The following is a 17,121-nucleotide window of genomic DNA, read 5'->3' on the forward strand; positions in this document are numbered from 1 at the left end:
CATTTTCCCTTCAAAATAGCATTGTTGTGTGAACGCGAGACACAATGTCAGTTTTATATCTGCGGTGCTTTACGTTATGTCGTTTTTAAGGCTTTTTATCTGTCTCCCCTTCCCCTAATATTTTCTCCTTTCGGAAAACAAATGGTCTTTTATTATGAGACGTAACAAAAACAAGGTTTATCACTGGAAAGGTTTCCTTGTTCTAATAGTCTCTGTGGGGTATTAAAAATCAACAGAAAGAAATAGGCTATTTTTCTTTTTGTTTTTTCTAGTCAAGAAAAATGTAATAGTTTTAGTAAAACAATATATCAGTGCCTTTGATCATTCCAAGAGTGAAAAACAAGAACAAAAGTTCCCGAAGGTTTAGTGTAGTATGTTAAGCCTGCTTTCCCTCAACTTATATTTATCGTCCATTTGAGTTTTTATTTCATACTTTTATAGTTTAGCTTTTTTTCTTTATTGACTGCTCCTTTCAGAAGTGTATTGAGTAAATTACGAATGTTAATTTTATTTGTAAAAGTTAGCCATATTTTTGTGCACATCTTATCTAGTGGTGTTTTCCATATGCCGTAAATATTCTCTCTTCTCTCTCTCTCTCTCTCTCTCTCTCTCTCTCTCTCTCTCTCTCTCTCTCTCTCTCTCTCTATATATATATATATATATATATATATATATATATATATATATATATATATATATATATATATATATATATATATATATATATATATATATATATATATATATATATATATATATATATATATATATATATATATATGAAATAAAGATGCCCATAAAACACTATTTGAACATTTGCAACCATATATTTCAGGCACTTCCTTCTGTGCCCCTGTTCACTGGTAAAATATGGACAGATGAAATGTTACAAGGGTATATATCAATGCATGTATAGGTGTGGCATTAAGTCTCCGATGGTATGCAGGTGACCGTTTCCTAAGAAGGAGGAGAATAAACAATTCCCTAGTGGTTTTTGTTTATTCTCCTCCTTAGGAAACGGTCACCTGCATACCATCAGAGACTTAATGCCACACCCATACATGCTTTGTATATATACCCTTGTAACATTTCATCTGTTCATATTTTACCAGTAGTGAAACAGCACAGAAGGAAGTGCCTGAAATATATGGTTGCAATGTTCAAATAGTGTTTTATGGGACTTTTTATCTTCATATTATACTGTAGTATTACAGTAAATGACATTTATATATATATATATATATATATATATATATATATATATATATATATATATATATATATATATATATATATATATATATATACACACACATGTATATATATGTGTGCATAAATATGGAAGCTTTTGAGCACGTTACCTACAGAATAATCAATTATAACGGTATTTATATCCAGAATCACGTATATTATAATATTTAACCGGTTGTTTATGTTTTCATTCGCTTGTTTAACTGTTATTCCTTAAATAAATTTTTATTTTATTAGTATTTTTTATAAAAAATCAAATAAAATGGTTCTTATGAGCATTTTATTACTTCAGGGTAATTTTTACGCCGCCATTATTTTCAGAGGTCTTTAACCAAACACGGAGTTTTTAATTGCGTTCTGTATTTTCTCTCATTAACTTAATCGATTCATTGTCTTTTCCCACACGCAAGAACAAAGAACGCGGTTGGTTTCTATCTTCATTAATCTTCAGAAAAAAAAATTGTAGTAGTCATAGTACCGACATCGGTGAATGCTTGGAAATGCACGCAAGTTTCCTGGAAGGAGTTGGTAATTAGTGCGCAAATAAATGATCCATTTTGCAATTACCACGTTCGGAAGGACGCTTATAAGGAATATAAGGAATACGTGTAGAAAATAAATTTGAAAGAAATTATCCGATTACTTTTTTCCTTTCTTTTTTATCCTCTCTCCTTTTTACTCGCGCATAGCCACGATAATGAGGGTTAATTAGAGATAAGGAGGAAAAACTCGGGCACTTACGTCGCCGGAGTGGAAGAAGAGAAGACGAAAAAGGAAGAGGGAGAGGAAGAATAATGGTGCTCAGTGATCATGGAATGCAAGGCTGTGGAAAGAGGATTTTAACCCGGTCACTAAAACCCCCAAGAGAAGGTTCAGTCTACTTTAGTTATTCATTCGAGTCACAGACTAATTACCCACCTCATTTCTTTCCTGTGTTTATTATCCTTTTTTTCTTTCTTGTTTTGCTAATGGTAAGGTTGTAGATGCCTAGGGATAACGAACTTTAAACGTCGCTAATATTTGTTAACGTCTGCGTTGGTTTATCATTTGCCAGTGTCTTTTAAATGTTCATAATTATGAATTATGTCTAAATATAAACGTAATTTTTACCTTTCTTAATATTTAATAAATGTTACTGTACTGTAACTTTATAACTTAGTTTTTTATTATCATTATTACTGAGATTTTTATTATCATTATTACTGAGATGCCCTTCGAATACGAAGACAGACAGGAAGCTAAGAATAAGCTTCTGTGAGTGACTAGTTTACACACAAAAAATAATCTTGATATTACGAAAATTCAATATATTTTTCGAACAAGATTCACCAGTTACATAATCGAGACACCTTACAACATATGCAGAGTATTATATATTTCAAAAATATCTTTTGTCCCAAAGGAATCGCCCAATTCGTTCTGTTTGATATGTCGCGTCCTATTTTTAGGTTGTATACAGTATTTTGATTTTTTTCTCCTTTTAGCTGTTCACCGATATTGGATGAGCATCCAGAGGAAGGGAGATGAAAGTTGTGGGAAAGAGACCAATCAGGTCTGGGTATGGGATTGATTCGATGGGAACGGTCTGGTCTGCAGGGAATCCAAGCCAATCAGATAAGGCTTAGAATCTTTCCTGGTTGCTAGAGACCTATTCTCGCAGCAAGTATTTCAGTGTCTAGAAGCATTTATATTACGACGTACTTGGCGATAAATGTTAATCTTGAAAACGTTACATGTTTGTCTTCGTGCTCCCAGTGTTTGAAAAGGAAGATAAAAAACGTAAAGAAGATAAATGAGAATCCATTGTTAGAAATTTATTAGAACATAGAAGATAGGGAGATATTGATAATTGTCAATTAGGTATGATTTCAAATCCTTTTAAGCTGAAGAGAGAATAAAGAGCCTATATGGCTCTGAAAGAAAACAGAAGTTATGGTTATCACCAAAGATGAAATCCCCCCAAGAACAGATATAAGAATTAATGCTGAAACAGTAAAACAAACCGATAGTTTTAATTATTTAGGATGCACTGTCACAAGTGATGGAAAATGCGAAAAAAAGATCAGGAAGAGAATATCCATGGCAAAAGATGCATTTGGAAAGATCAAGAAATTAGTCACCAACTCGAAAATATCTATGAATCTAAGGAGGAGGTTTGTGAAATGTTTTGTTTGGTCTGTATTGTTGTATGGCTGTGAAACTTGGACCTTGAGGAAGGCAGACGAGGACAGGTTACAGGCTGCAGAAATGTGGTTTTGGAGAAGGATGCTGAAAATATCATGGACAGAATGGAAAACTAATGAGGAGGTATTAGAGTGAGTAGGCGTTGAGAGAGAACTGTTGGCTTCAGTGAGAGGTAGACAAATGCGGTTTGTGGGTCACATAGTGAGAAGACAAGAACTAGAACATCTCTCTCTCACTGGTAAAATCAGTGGAAGGAGGCCGAGAGGAAGACCTAGACAAAAATATACGGATGGATTGGTGAGAATGACTGGAGGAAGAATGTCTGCAGCTCAGTTGCTGCAAAGAGCCGGAAATAGCCATGATTGCCGACTTCCTTGGGGATATGGCACCTGGATGATGATGATGATGGCTCTGCAATGAATAAAAAAAATATTGTTAAAGAAGTGAAAGAAAAATACCCGGCCTTCCGAATTCATAAAACTGCAAATAACTCGAGTAACAGCCATTCAGGTGTAATTATAATAATTACAATTCGCTCTTAATTTCAGGCATAATGGCAACAGTGGTCAACAACGAAGAAAAGCAATAACATCCATTGCATCCTTGAGATACCTTAAGGCTTATAGGTGAAGCCTATTTCTTTTTTCTAGATAGTAATATCAAAATCAAATTGTCTTCTAAACGGAATTATCAGAGGTTAGACCTTTTGCCAAGTTTATATGTCTAATAGATTTGTCTTAGAATATTTTATAAGGAGCTAAACTTAAAACTTCGTTAAATTCTATCATTTCAATCTTCGTATGAAGTGTTTTCATACGTCACTCAAATTTGCTTGGATAGTAATGATTTTATACACACATTCCCTTTAACTGTCACCAGTAAAATTTCTCAATAAGTCTAGAGGACTTTAACCTGGTGGGCTGACGGGTTAATGATGACAAAAAGTAGTGGTGCATTAAGTAAGTAAACGTGGAGTGAGTACCGCTCTGAAAACAGAAAGCTGGGAAGATTTTACGAGTTCGTAAGCTATTCATGTTGATTTTGTAATTACTTCTCTCATTATCATGGTTTAGTTATTACTGTCATCATCATTTTCGTCATCGGCAGTAATGTCACTATCATTAGTGCTATCCTTGCTGCTTGTTTTCCATTTATCATTATCATTATTGATGCGGTTACAGTTGTTATTTTTAAAATCTTGTATCGACATTTACTTCTCTCTGCTTGGTTATTGTTGTTGTAATGAATAACCAAGTTGTCAGTCATGTGAAATGAATGAACATAGACCTCACATCTTCATGTGAATGAGTAATTACGAAAAAAATTATTACAAAATTTTTAAAGCTACTAACCAAAAGGCTAGTGTACTTACTCTGGTGCACGTAGGAGAACTTAGCTAATGACAGCAGGAATTTATTTCTTTTTTGGATGCTAGTTTTATTGCTTTTCTTTATTATGTTCGTAAAAATATTCACAGGCCAAAAAATTTTCTTTATCAAGGCATTTTCTCACTTCAGTTACACCTGTTTTGTATATACGCGAATCTAAAATGTAAAAGGTTTAAGATATCATATCCGCCATATTTCAGCCAATTTGTGGTTAGACATATAGTCAGTTTCCACCGAAAACAATAATAAAATTAGGCCTAAGGCCGAACCTTCGATATGCTTAAAGAATTATTTAATGTTTGTGATATGCTTAAAGAATTATTTAATGTTTGTTGAACAGGTAAACTTACTGTAACACAAGAAATTATTTGAAGTTTTTTTAAACACTTGTTACCAAAATTATGAATTCTACTTTCCGGTAGGAATGAGCAGTTATTCTGACATTCAAGCGATAGTATTTTGATATGAAAAGAATGACTCCTTTGAAATATTTGACATTTAAATGACAGCGAGTTTGATAATCAAGATCATTATTCTGATATATTTTGCATTGCGGCAACATGTACTGGTAACGGTTCCACACAGAAAAAAAAGTTATTTTTGCGCTGGGCAAAATGATTTCATGTGGTAAATGATTTAAATGGAATTTCAGTCAACAAACCACATATGATTATTTCTGGCCAAGAGTTGCGATGCAACAATTCATCGCTGTCATTCTTTTTTTTTTAAGTAATTTCTGTTATCGGTTTAAAAGATTATGTATTATGCATTTCGCGTAATCATCACTGTGACATTTTTTCTATCCGGAAACACTGCAAATATTGATTTTTTTTGTCTCGTTTTGCGCGCACGCTCAACTACTTTTTGTATTACGTTGATGGGTAAATAACAGTAAGAAGTACCATGTGTATATGTATTTTAATCTCTCTCTCTCAAAAATGAAAAAGTGGCTTCGGTTACAACAATACTAGCATTTTTGCATAGTAATTTTTGTCTATGGCTAAGAGATATAATTGTATATTATTATTATTGTTATTATAATTATTATTATTATTATTATTATAATTATTATTATTAAGTAGAGCACTCAGTATAAATGCCTGTAAATCAAATCGGAGCCTTTGGCATTTACAGAAGCTACCATAAACTAGAATAGAAATAAATCATTTATGAACGCATAGCGGTGTAAGAGGAATCCAGTTTTAATCACTAGTTGCATACATTGAAATTATTCAGTCATAATGTGGGATAAAATAAATCTAATTCTTTTTGCAAATGTATTTGAAATAGAGAATACATTATGTATTACCGACACCATACCCACTTTGATATCAAAACTAAACGTGATTATAACTGTACAGCCTACAGTAATATGTCCGCTGGAAACATGCTATATTGTTTTTTATTTTTTGCTGTCAGGGGGCGGGTGGAGGTGAATGGGAAGGGGATGGTAGTGGGTAGGGTTTAGGGCAGTTGCTGACCACGTAGTTATTTTTTTGCTCCTATTATTTTTTACCCCCTGTTATTTTTACCCCCTGATTTTAGCACCCCCTGTTATTTTTACCCGATAGTTTTTTTCCCCTGTTATCTTTTACCCCTTTTATTTATTGTTATTTTTTACCCCTTGTTATTTTTTACCCCGTTTTGTAACGCCTGTTATTTTTTACCCGTTATTTTTATCCCTGTTATATTTTGACACCCCTGTCGTTTTTAAACCCTGCTATTTTTTACCCTCGTTATTTTTTTACCCCGTGTTATATTTAACCTGTTATTTTTTACGCCGTTAATTTTTACCCCCTTGTTATTTTTAACCCATGTTATTTTTTACCCCCTGTTATTTTTACCCCGTGTTGTTTTTTACCCGTTATTTTTTTACCTTGTTGTTTTTTACCCCTGTTATTTCTACCTCTTATTTTTTACCAACTTATTTTTTATCACTTATTTTTACCCACTTTTTTTACTACGTTATTTTTTACCCCAATTATTTTTTACTCGTGTTAATTTTTACCCATCATTTTTTACCACCTGTTATTTTTCACCCTCTGTTGGTTTTTACTCCATGTTATTTTTTACCTCCTTTTATTTTTTACCCCCTGTTACTTGTTACACTTATTTTTTACCCCTATTATTTTTACCCCCTCTTATTTTTTACCCCTATTATTTTAACCCCATGTTATTTTTACCCTTTATTATTTTTTACCCCTATTATTTTTTACCCATTTATTTTTACCCTTGTCATTTTTTACACCATTTTTTACCCCATTGTTATTTCTTACTCGTTATTTTTTACTTCTGTTATTTTATACCAGGTTATTTTACCCCTGTTATTGTTTACCCATGATTTTTTCACACCCGGTTATTATTTACCCGTTAGTTTTTAGCCCTCTTATTTTTTACCCTGTTATTTTTTACCCTGTTATTTTTTACCCCGTTACTTTTTTACCCATGTTAATTTTTACCCTTGTTATTTTTTACCCCTATTATTTTCTACCCTATGTTATTTTTTACCACCTGTTATTTTTTTACCCCGTTATCTTTTACTCCCTATTTTTTTTACTCCTATTACTTGTTACCCCTATTATTTTTTACCACTGTTATATTTTACCCCGTTATTTTTTATTCCCTTTTTTTACTCCCTTTTATTGTTTACCTCGTTATTTTTTACCTGTTATTTTTTACCCCTGTTTCTTATTACACCTATTATCTTTACCTTTTTTTTTACCTCATTTATTTTTTACCCCCAGTTATTTTTACCCCCTGTTATTTTCATTTATTTTTTACCCCCAGTTATTTTTACCCCCTGTTATTTTATTACCTATGTTATTTTTAACCCCTATCTTTTTTACCCCTCGTGTTATTTTTTACACCGTGTTATTTTTACCAGTGTATTTTTACCTCTTTGATTTTTTACTCCCTGTTAGTTTTTTTTACCCCATTTATTATTTACAGTTATTATTTTTACCCTGTTATTTTTACTCTTAATTCACTCCCTGTTATCTTTAACCCTGTTATTTGTACCCCCTGGTATTTTTACCCTTTTTTATACTCCGTTTTTGTTTACCCCTTGTTAATTTTTACTGTATGTTATTTTTTACCACCTGTTATTTTTTTACCCCTGTTATTTTTTACTCCTTGTTATTTTTACCACCTTTTTTTACCCTCAAGTTATTTTTTTACCGCTATTATTTTTTACCTCTTATTTTTACCCCCTGTTATTTATTACCCCCTGTCATTTTTTAACCTTGTTATTCTTTACCCTGTGTTATTTTAACCCCACTTATTTTTTACCCGTTATTATTTACCCCTGCTATTATTTGCCCCTGTTATTTTTGGCCCCTAATATTTTTTACCCCGTTTTTTTTACTCCGGTTAATTTTTACCTGTTATTTTCACCCAATGTAATTTTTTTACCCCCTGTTATTTTTACCACTTAATTTTACAACTGTTATTTTTTACCCCCTATTATTTTTTACCACCTGTTATTTTTACCCGATTAATTTTTACCCCTTGCTATTTTTCTACCCATGTTAATATTTACGCCTGTTATTTTTTACCCCATATGTTTTACCCCAGTATTTTTACCCTGTTATTTTTTACCCCTGGTTATTTTACACCCGTTATTTTTTACCCTGTTAATTTTTAACCTTAGTTAATTTTATTTACCCCAGTTATTTTTTTCCCTATTTATTTTTTTACCCCAGTTATTTTTTTCCCTATTTATTTTTTACCCCAGTTATTTTTTCCCTATAATTTTTACCCATGTTATGTTTTACGTATTTTTTACCCCCGTTATTTTTAACCGCTGTTATTTTTTACGCTCTGTTATTTTTACCCGTTAGTTTTTACTCCATGTTATTTTTTACACCTATTATTTTTACCTCTGTTATTTTTTATCCCTATTATTTTTCCCCGTTATTTTTTACCCCTCTTATTTTTACCCCTTATGATTTTTTACCTCGTTATATTTTACTCCATTATTTTTTACTCGGTTATTTTTTACCCACTTATTTTTACCGTTATTTTTTACCACATTGTTATTTCGTACCCATCTTATTTTTTACTCCCTTTATTTTTATCGTTATATTTTACTCCTCTTAATTTTTATAAATCCTGTTTTTTCCGTTAATTTTTCTTAATTTTACCCCTGTTTTGTTTACCTTGTTATTTATATCCATGTTATTTTTTACCCCTTGTTTTTACCACCGTTATTTTTACCCATGTTATTTTACCCCTGTTATTTTTTTATTAATTTTACCCTCTGTTTTTACTACGTTATTTTTACCCTGTTATTTTTAACCCCATGTCTTTTTAACCCCATGTTATTTTTTACCTCGTTTTTTTTTACCCCGTGTTATTTTACCCCCACTTATCTTTTTGTTTTTTACCTCTTATTTTTACCCTGTTATTTTTACTTTATTTTTACCCTTTGTTATTTTCTACTCACTTTTTTTTACCCTTGTTATTTTTTACTCCTGTTATTTTATCCCCAGTTATTTTCTACCCTGTTATTTTAACCCCTGTTATTTTTTACCCCACTATTTTAACCCATGATATTTTTTACTCCCGTTGTTTTTTACCCGTTAGATTTTATTCCCTGTTATTTTTCACCTCTTGTTATTTTTTACCCCATGTTTTTTACCCCTGTTAATTTTACCCTTGTTATTTTTTACACTTATTATTTTTTAACATCTTATTTTTTACCACCCGTATTATTTTTTACCCCGTATTATTTTTTACCCCCGTTTTTCACTCATTACTTTTTACCCCTATTATACTTTTTACCCCTATTATTTTTTACCACTTACTTTTAACAACTGTCATATATTACCCCCTGTTATTTTTACCCCATTTTTACTCCCTGTTATTGTTTACCTTGTTTTTTATCTGGTTATTTTTACCCTGTTACTTTTCTTTTTTTACCTACTTTTTACATATTATTTTTACCCTCTTATTTTTTTACCCATGTTATTTTTACCCCGTTTTTTTACCCGTTATATTTTACCCCTAGTTATTTTTAACCCGTTATTTTTTACCCTGCAATTTTTTTACTCATGATTTTTTTTATTTTTTTTTTACCCCTGTTAGTTTTACCCTTTTATTTTTTACTCTCTGTTATTTTTTACCCGTACCCCCTGTTATTTATTACCTTCTGTTTTAACCCCTGTTAATTTTTGCCCTTGTTATTTTTTACCCCATTATTTTTGCCCATGATTTTTTTACCCATGTTTTTTTCCCTGATATTTGTACCCCTATTATTTTTACCACCTGTTATTTTTTACCACGTGTTTTTTAATCCCGTTATTTTTTACCCCCGGTTTTTTACTCCTTTACTTTTTACCCCTATTATTTTTTAACCCATATTATTTTTACCACCGTTATTTTTAACCCCCTTTTGTATTTTACCCTCTGTTATTTTTTCCCCATGTTTTTTACTCCATTATTGTTTACTCCCTGTTATTTTTTACCGCCTGTTTTTTGTATCTGTTATTTTACCCTCTATCATTTTTTATCCCTGTTATTTTTTACCTCTTGTTATTTTTTACACCCTCTTATATTTTACCAGCTCATTTTTACCCCTGTGATTTTTTACTCCCTGTTTTTTCTACCCCATTTATTTATTACACCATTATTATTTTTAACCCTGTTATTTTTTACCCCTGTTATTTTTTAACCCTGTTATTTCTTACCACTTCTTATTGTTACCAATATTATTTATACCCCTCGTTATTTTTTACCACCTGTTATTTTTTGCCCCTGTTAATTTTACCCCGTTTTTTTACCCCATTATTTTTCTACCCGTGTTAATTTTTACCCATTATTTTTTACCCCTTGTTATTTTTTTATTTTAAACCCTGACCTGATTTTTTATACCGCCAGTTATTTTTACCCCATTACTTTTTATACCTATTATTTTTACGTTCTTAGTGTTACAGTTTTTTGTTATTTTTTACCCTTGTTATTTTTAACCCTGTTATTTTATCTTTTACCCCCTGTTATTTTTATTGATTTTTATCCTCTGTTTAATTTTTACCCTTGTTATTTTTTACCCCATTATTTTTTATGCATTAATTTTTTACCCATGTTATTTTTTTCCCGTTATTTTTACCCTTATTATTTTTACCACCTTTTATTTTTCACCACCTGTTTTTTTTTTACCCCGTTATTTTTTACCCCCGGTTTTTTACTTTTATTTTTACCCTATTATTTTTTACCCCATATTATTTTTACCCCTGTTATTTTTAACTCCCTTTTGTATTTTACCCGTTATTTTTACCCCCTATTTTTTTTTATTTTGTTATTTTTACCCCCATAATTTTTTAATTGTTATTTTTTACCTCTTGTTATTTTTTACACCCTGTTATTTTTTACCAGCTTATTTTTACCCATGTGATTTTTTACTCCCTGTTATTTTTTTTACACCATTGTTTTTTAACCGTTATTTTTTACCCCTGTTACTTTTATCCCTGTTATTTTTTACCACTTCTTATTTTTACCCCTCTTATTTATACCCCCGTTATTGTTTACCCCTTATTTTTTTACCCCTTGTTATTATTTTCCACCTTTTATTTTTATCCATGTTATTTTTTACCGGGTTAATTTTTACCCCGTTAATTTTTTACTCGTTATTTTATACCCCTTGATTTTGTAATCCCTGTTATTTTTTACCCCTCTGATTTTTTATACCGCCTGTTATTCTTTACCCCGTTATTTTTAACCCCATTACTTTTTATACCTATTATTTTTACGTTCTTAGTGCTAACCACTGTGATTTTTACATGTTATATTTTACCCCGTTATTTTTTACCCATATTTTTTCATTCTATATTGTTTTCACCCCTGTTATTTTTTACCCCGTTATTTTTTACCCACTTATCTTTCCCGTTATTTTTTACACCTGTTATTTTTACCCCTTTATATTTTACCCCGTTACTTAATTTAACCTTATTTTTTACCGGTTATTTTTTTACCCATGTTAATTTTTACCGATTAATTTTTTGCCATTTTTTTTACTCTTATTATTTTTTACCCATATAATTTTTTACCCATGTCAGTTTTTACCCGTTATTTTTTCACCCCTGTAATTCTTTACCCCTGTTTTTAACTATTATTTTTTACCCACTTAATTTAACCGTTATTTTTTTACTCTTATTTTTACCCATGTTATTTTTACCCGTTTTTTTTACCCCTATTATTGTTACCACTGTTATTTTTTTAACCTTGTTATTTTTTACCTGTTAATTTTTAATGTCTGTTATTTTTTACCCCTGTTATCTTTGCCCTGTTATATTTTTACCGTTACTTTTTACACCTATTATTTTTACCCATGTTGTTTTGTACAACTGTTGTTTTTTACCCCTTGTTATTTTTTACCCCTAATTATTTTTTACCCCATGTTATTTTTATCTCCTGTTAATTTTTCCCCCTGTTATTTTTTACCCACTTATTTTTACACTTGTTATTTTTTACCCCATGCTATATTTTACCTCGTTATTTTTTATCCCCTGGTATTTTTTGCCCCTTATTATTTTTTACCCCTTGTTATTTTTTACCCACTTATTTTTAACCCTGTTATTTTTTACAAATTTTTTACAGCTGTTATTTTTTTACCCCATGCTATATTTAACCCCGTTATTTTTTACCCCCTGTTATTTTTTACCACTTGTTATTTCTTACCTCCTGTTATTTTTTACTCCCAATTATTTTTTACCCATGCTATTTTTTACCTCATTTTTACCCCCTGTTATTTATTACCCCAGTTATTTTTTACCCCTGTTATTTTTTATCCCCTGTTATTTTTTAACCCCTGTTGTTTTTCTACCCCTGTTATTTTCCACTCCTGTTCAATTTTACCCCCGTTATTTTTTCCCCATGTTATTTTTTACTAATTTTATTTTTTAACCCATTTTTACCCCCTCCTATTTTTTACCCCGTTATTTTTTGCCCCTGTTATTTTTTACCCTTATTATTTTTTACCCCTGTTAATTTTTACCGCAGTTATTTTTACCCCATTATTTTTTACCCTCTGTTATTTTTAACCCCATGTTATTTATTACCCTTGTTATTTTTTGCCCCTGTTATTTCTACCACCTGTTTTTTTCCCACTTGGACAACTTTTGGCCCCTGTAATATGGCCGAATTGCAATCAGCTGTCCAAATGTGGCCATTTTCCATGCATAGTGATAAGTTGCTTGCCATTAGGCTGCATTTTTCTCACTGGCAGTTTAAATAGTATTTTTCATTGCCAAATCTGTATGAAAATATGAAATATAGAATTTATGATTCTGTGAGAATAGACTTATACGGAGAGAAAATATATATTTAAATAAATGATGGTTTAGAGTTCGATCCTTAGGGACATAAGGCAACTCATTTATGACCTCACAGCAGGAACAGTTAATGACGTCATCGACAGCCAATCATAGGACAGCAAATTTCCCGCCTAAAAAGAAGGAACTTTTAGGATTCCTCCAGTTTATGCGTTGATGTTTGCTGTTTTTTTCGAAATGCCCAAATTTCCTGTTTTTTTTTTTTTTTTGCTTTATTTTTATTATTTTTATCTGTTTTTCTCTTTTTTATTTTGTTTAATAGCTTAGCAAATTTTGTTGAAGATACAGTAATTTAATTATTATTGAATATAATAGTAAAACGTGAATAAATAATCAAGTGATAAGGAAGGAGTCATGTAATTTTTTTTTGTTAAACAATTGTGTACCCTATTGTTATTATTTTTTGAGAGCGAGAATTATTTATGAAATAATGAAGAGCTTTTTTTTTTATTTCTCTTACCAAATCACTATTTTTGATGTATATAATTTTTGAATTCTCATTCTTTCGTAAATGATAACAAAAGTCAGTCCACACACACACACACACACAAATGTTAAGGTACATAGATACATATTCTTGAAATTAATTTGCAGTATATTGAAGAAATAACAATAAAAGATTGTTTAACATCTGTCCATACAGCACATGTTTTTGTTTACGATGCCTGATGACGTCATGAATCGTTTTTATGAATGGGAGCTGCAGACACGCTTCTGCACTCGTTGTTGATGTAGTGATTCAGTTCCCAGGTGTCACTTCTGGAAAAAAAAAATATTTAAAATTATGACAAATATTACGTTAGAGGAGTCTGCTTTTACTCCGTGCTAGCTAATAAATATATGGAATCACTGGAGTTTTAATGAAATATAAACTTGATCTCCATATGCAGTATTTTCTATACTTCTCGGTCTTTGAAGGTAACCAATTAGTGTTTTTCGTCATGTATTCAGACGCTGCCTGCCTTCCATTGTTGCCAGTTCTGTGAACACTAGCTCTGACAAAAAGTTGGTTTTCACGTCGATATACATTCAATGTTGCATTGCATCATAAGTATTTAGACATGAATAAATCTTGATGTGATGGCATTAAGTAAAAACTGAGATCAAGTACCTTAAATTTTATTATAAAATTCAGCAGCTCTCTGGTTAGTACTCCTTAGATGAGACTATTCCCTTTAAACCATTTAAAAAAATTGGTAACTCACTGGTTTAGAAAAATTTCAAATAACTAGAGCTTAAATACATTTCTTCATGTCAAAACTATTTGAAAGTACTGTATTTTATAATGAATTCAAGACTTTGTGACAATGGACAAAGACCACAAAGTCTATGTATTTTTATATTAATCAGTGTTAGAATTTTGCAGATTAGTAATATACTGTACTAGCAGATGCTCGCTATCGTTCACATTTGCTAGTTCCCATATCTGCACCATACCCATACCCCATATCTGTATCAAAACCATACCCATATCCGTACCATACTCATACCTATATCTGTACCATACCAATTCCCATATTTGTTCCATAACCATATCCATATCTGTACCATACCCATACCCGTATGATACCCATACCATATCCATACCATACCCACACCCATATCTGTACCATACCAATACCATATCCATACCCATATCCATTTCATACCCACACGCATACCATTCCCTTACCCATATCCGCACCATACCCATGCCCATACCCACAGCTAAATTAACCCTACTAATAATAGTAAGAAATAATCTAAGGGCAGCAGCAACCCCGTTTACCTTCCGGTCCTATGCTAACAACTGACCATATCTTGGTGTATTTGCAGGAGCAGCTGCTGATGGGTTTTGAACCAATGCTGATGCCATTGGTGGTTCCGGACCATCCCCTGCAGTGCCTGCTGTTGTTCTAGGATTACCCGCTGAGTCCATTTCAAAACGAAAATAACAAAGCTCAGCCAAAAATCTTATACTATATACTGCTGGGTCACTTAATGTTGAAAACTTCTGGACAGGTATTAAAATGTAATTCTTGAAAGACGTATTCACAACTCCAGGATCCTTTGAAGCAGTCTTCAGCTCCTAAAGCATTCCTGGAGGAATGCCCATTGGATTATAACGTATTCTTAAATTCTTAAAGAATCCAGGATCCATAGAGGGGGGAGGGGAGGACACAAACACACACACAACATGCAGAAAGGCAGCCAAGGAAATTAATATAATACATAAAACATGGAAATGGGAAGAGGGAAGAGAGATGGGAAAGGAGGGGAAGGGGAGGACACATACACACACACACAAAGGCAGCCAAGGAAATTAATATAACAGAAGGGGAGGGGGAGAGAGACACACACACAACAAACAGAAATGCAGCCAAGGAAATTAATACATAAAACATGGAAATGGGAAGAGGGATGGGAAAGGAGGGGAGGAAGAAGGGGAGGGGAAGGACACACACAGAAAGGCAGCCAAGGAAATTAAGATAATAGAATGGGGAGGGGAGGGACACACACACAACACACGTAGAAAGGCAGCAAAAACATTAATATGATAAAAACATGGAAATGCTAAAAGAGAAGGGGGAGGGGGGGGAGAAGATGAATGGTAAAGGAGGTGGTGGAGAGCAGAGGGAAGGGGGGATGGCAAGGTTAGGTGGAGGGAAGGGGAGGGGAAGGAAACACACACAACATGCAGAAAAGCAGCCAAGGAAATTAACGTAATAGATAAAACATGGAAATGGGAAGAGGGAAGGAGGAGGGATGAGGAAGGAGGGGAGGGGAAGGGGAAAGGAGGGTGAGAAAGAAGGGGAAGGGGAAGAGGAATGGGAAGGTTAGGGAGGAGGGTAGCCAAGGAAATTAATTTAATAAAAGGGGGAGGGGAGACAGACACGCAGAAAGGAAGCCAAGGAAATTGATATAATAGATAAAACATGAAAATGGAAAGAGGGAAGAGGGATGGAAGAGGGGGAGGGGAGTGGAAGGGGATGGGGAAGATGTGGGGAGGGGATGGGGAAGATGTGGGGAAGGGAAGGGAAAGGGTAAGGTTAGAGGAGCGGAGCGGAGGGGGAAGAAGGGAAGAGTGCCGGGACACACATACATAAACAGAAAGGCAGCCAAGGAAATTAATGTATTAGAAGGCGGAGGGAGGGGGAACACACACACACACAAAGTTAAGTATACCTTAGTTTAACCAGACCACTGAGCTGATTAACAGCTCTCCTACGGCTGGCCCGAAGGATTAGACTTATTTTACGGGGCTAAGAACCAATTGGTTACCTAACAACGGGACCTACAGCTTATTGTGGGATCCGAACCACAATATACCGAGAAATGAATTTCTATCTCCAGAAATAAATTCCTCTAATTCTTCACTGGCCGGCCGGAGATTCGAACGCCGGCCCTGCAAAGTGCTAGCCGAGAACTATATCGACCAGTCCAGCAAAGAACTATACACACACAGAAAAGCAGCCAGGGAAATTCATATAATAGATAAAAGATGGAAATGGGAAGAGGGAAGGGGACGGGGAAGGAAGAGGGATGGGAAAGGAGGGGAAGGGAGAGGAAGGGTAGGGAATGGGGAAAGTGAGGGGAGAGGGAGGGGAAGGGGCTGGGAATGGGGAGTGGAAGGGTAGGGGAGGGACATGCACAGAAAGGCAGCCAACGAAATTAATATAATAGGAGGGGAGGGACACACACACACACAACACCAGAATGGCAGCCTAGGAAATTAATATAATAGAAATGGGGAGGGGGAGCGGAAAAAGGATGGGAAAGGAGGAGGGGAGGGAAAGGGGATGAAGAAGGGGTGGTGTAGGGAAGGGGCAAGAGGAAAGAGAGGAGATGGGAGGAAGAAAGGGTGGGAGAGGGGTGGGGACGGGGAATGGAAGGAAGAGGGAGAGGGAAGTGGAAGGGAAGGGACAGACACATACTCACGGAAAGGCAGTCAAAGAAATTAATATAATGTATAAAAAAATGGAAATGGGAAG

The 17,121-nt window shown here is 33.3% G+C and overlaps 1 protein-coding gene across 2 annotated transcripts in view; it reads left to right on the forward strand.

The window, feature by feature from the left end:
• Positions 1 to 16,871, forward strand: part of LOC136839528 (uncharacterized) — a 320,867-nt gene extending 303,996 nt beyond the window's left edge. For both annotated transcript variants that reach the window (XM_067105742.1, XM_067105741.1), the window contains exon 5: positions 14,966 to 16,871. In XM_067105742.1, the coding sequence (XP_066961843.1) occupies positions 14,966 to 15,049 (84 nt within the window). In that variant the 3' untranslated portion in view covers positions 15,050 to 16,871. The remainder of the gene's footprint in view (positions 1 to 14,965) is intronic.
• The last annotated feature ends 250 nt before the right edge of the window (positions 16,872 to 17,121 follow it).

Source organism: Macrobrachium rosenbergii, chromosome 6 (genome assembly GCF_040412425.1).
Source record: "Macrobrachium rosenbergii isolate ZJJX-2024 chromosome 6, ASM4041242v1, whole genome shotgun sequence".
Taxonomy (NCBI): Eukaryota; Metazoa; Arthropoda; class Malacostraca; order Decapoda; family Palaemonidae; genus Macrobrachium; species Macrobrachium rosenbergii.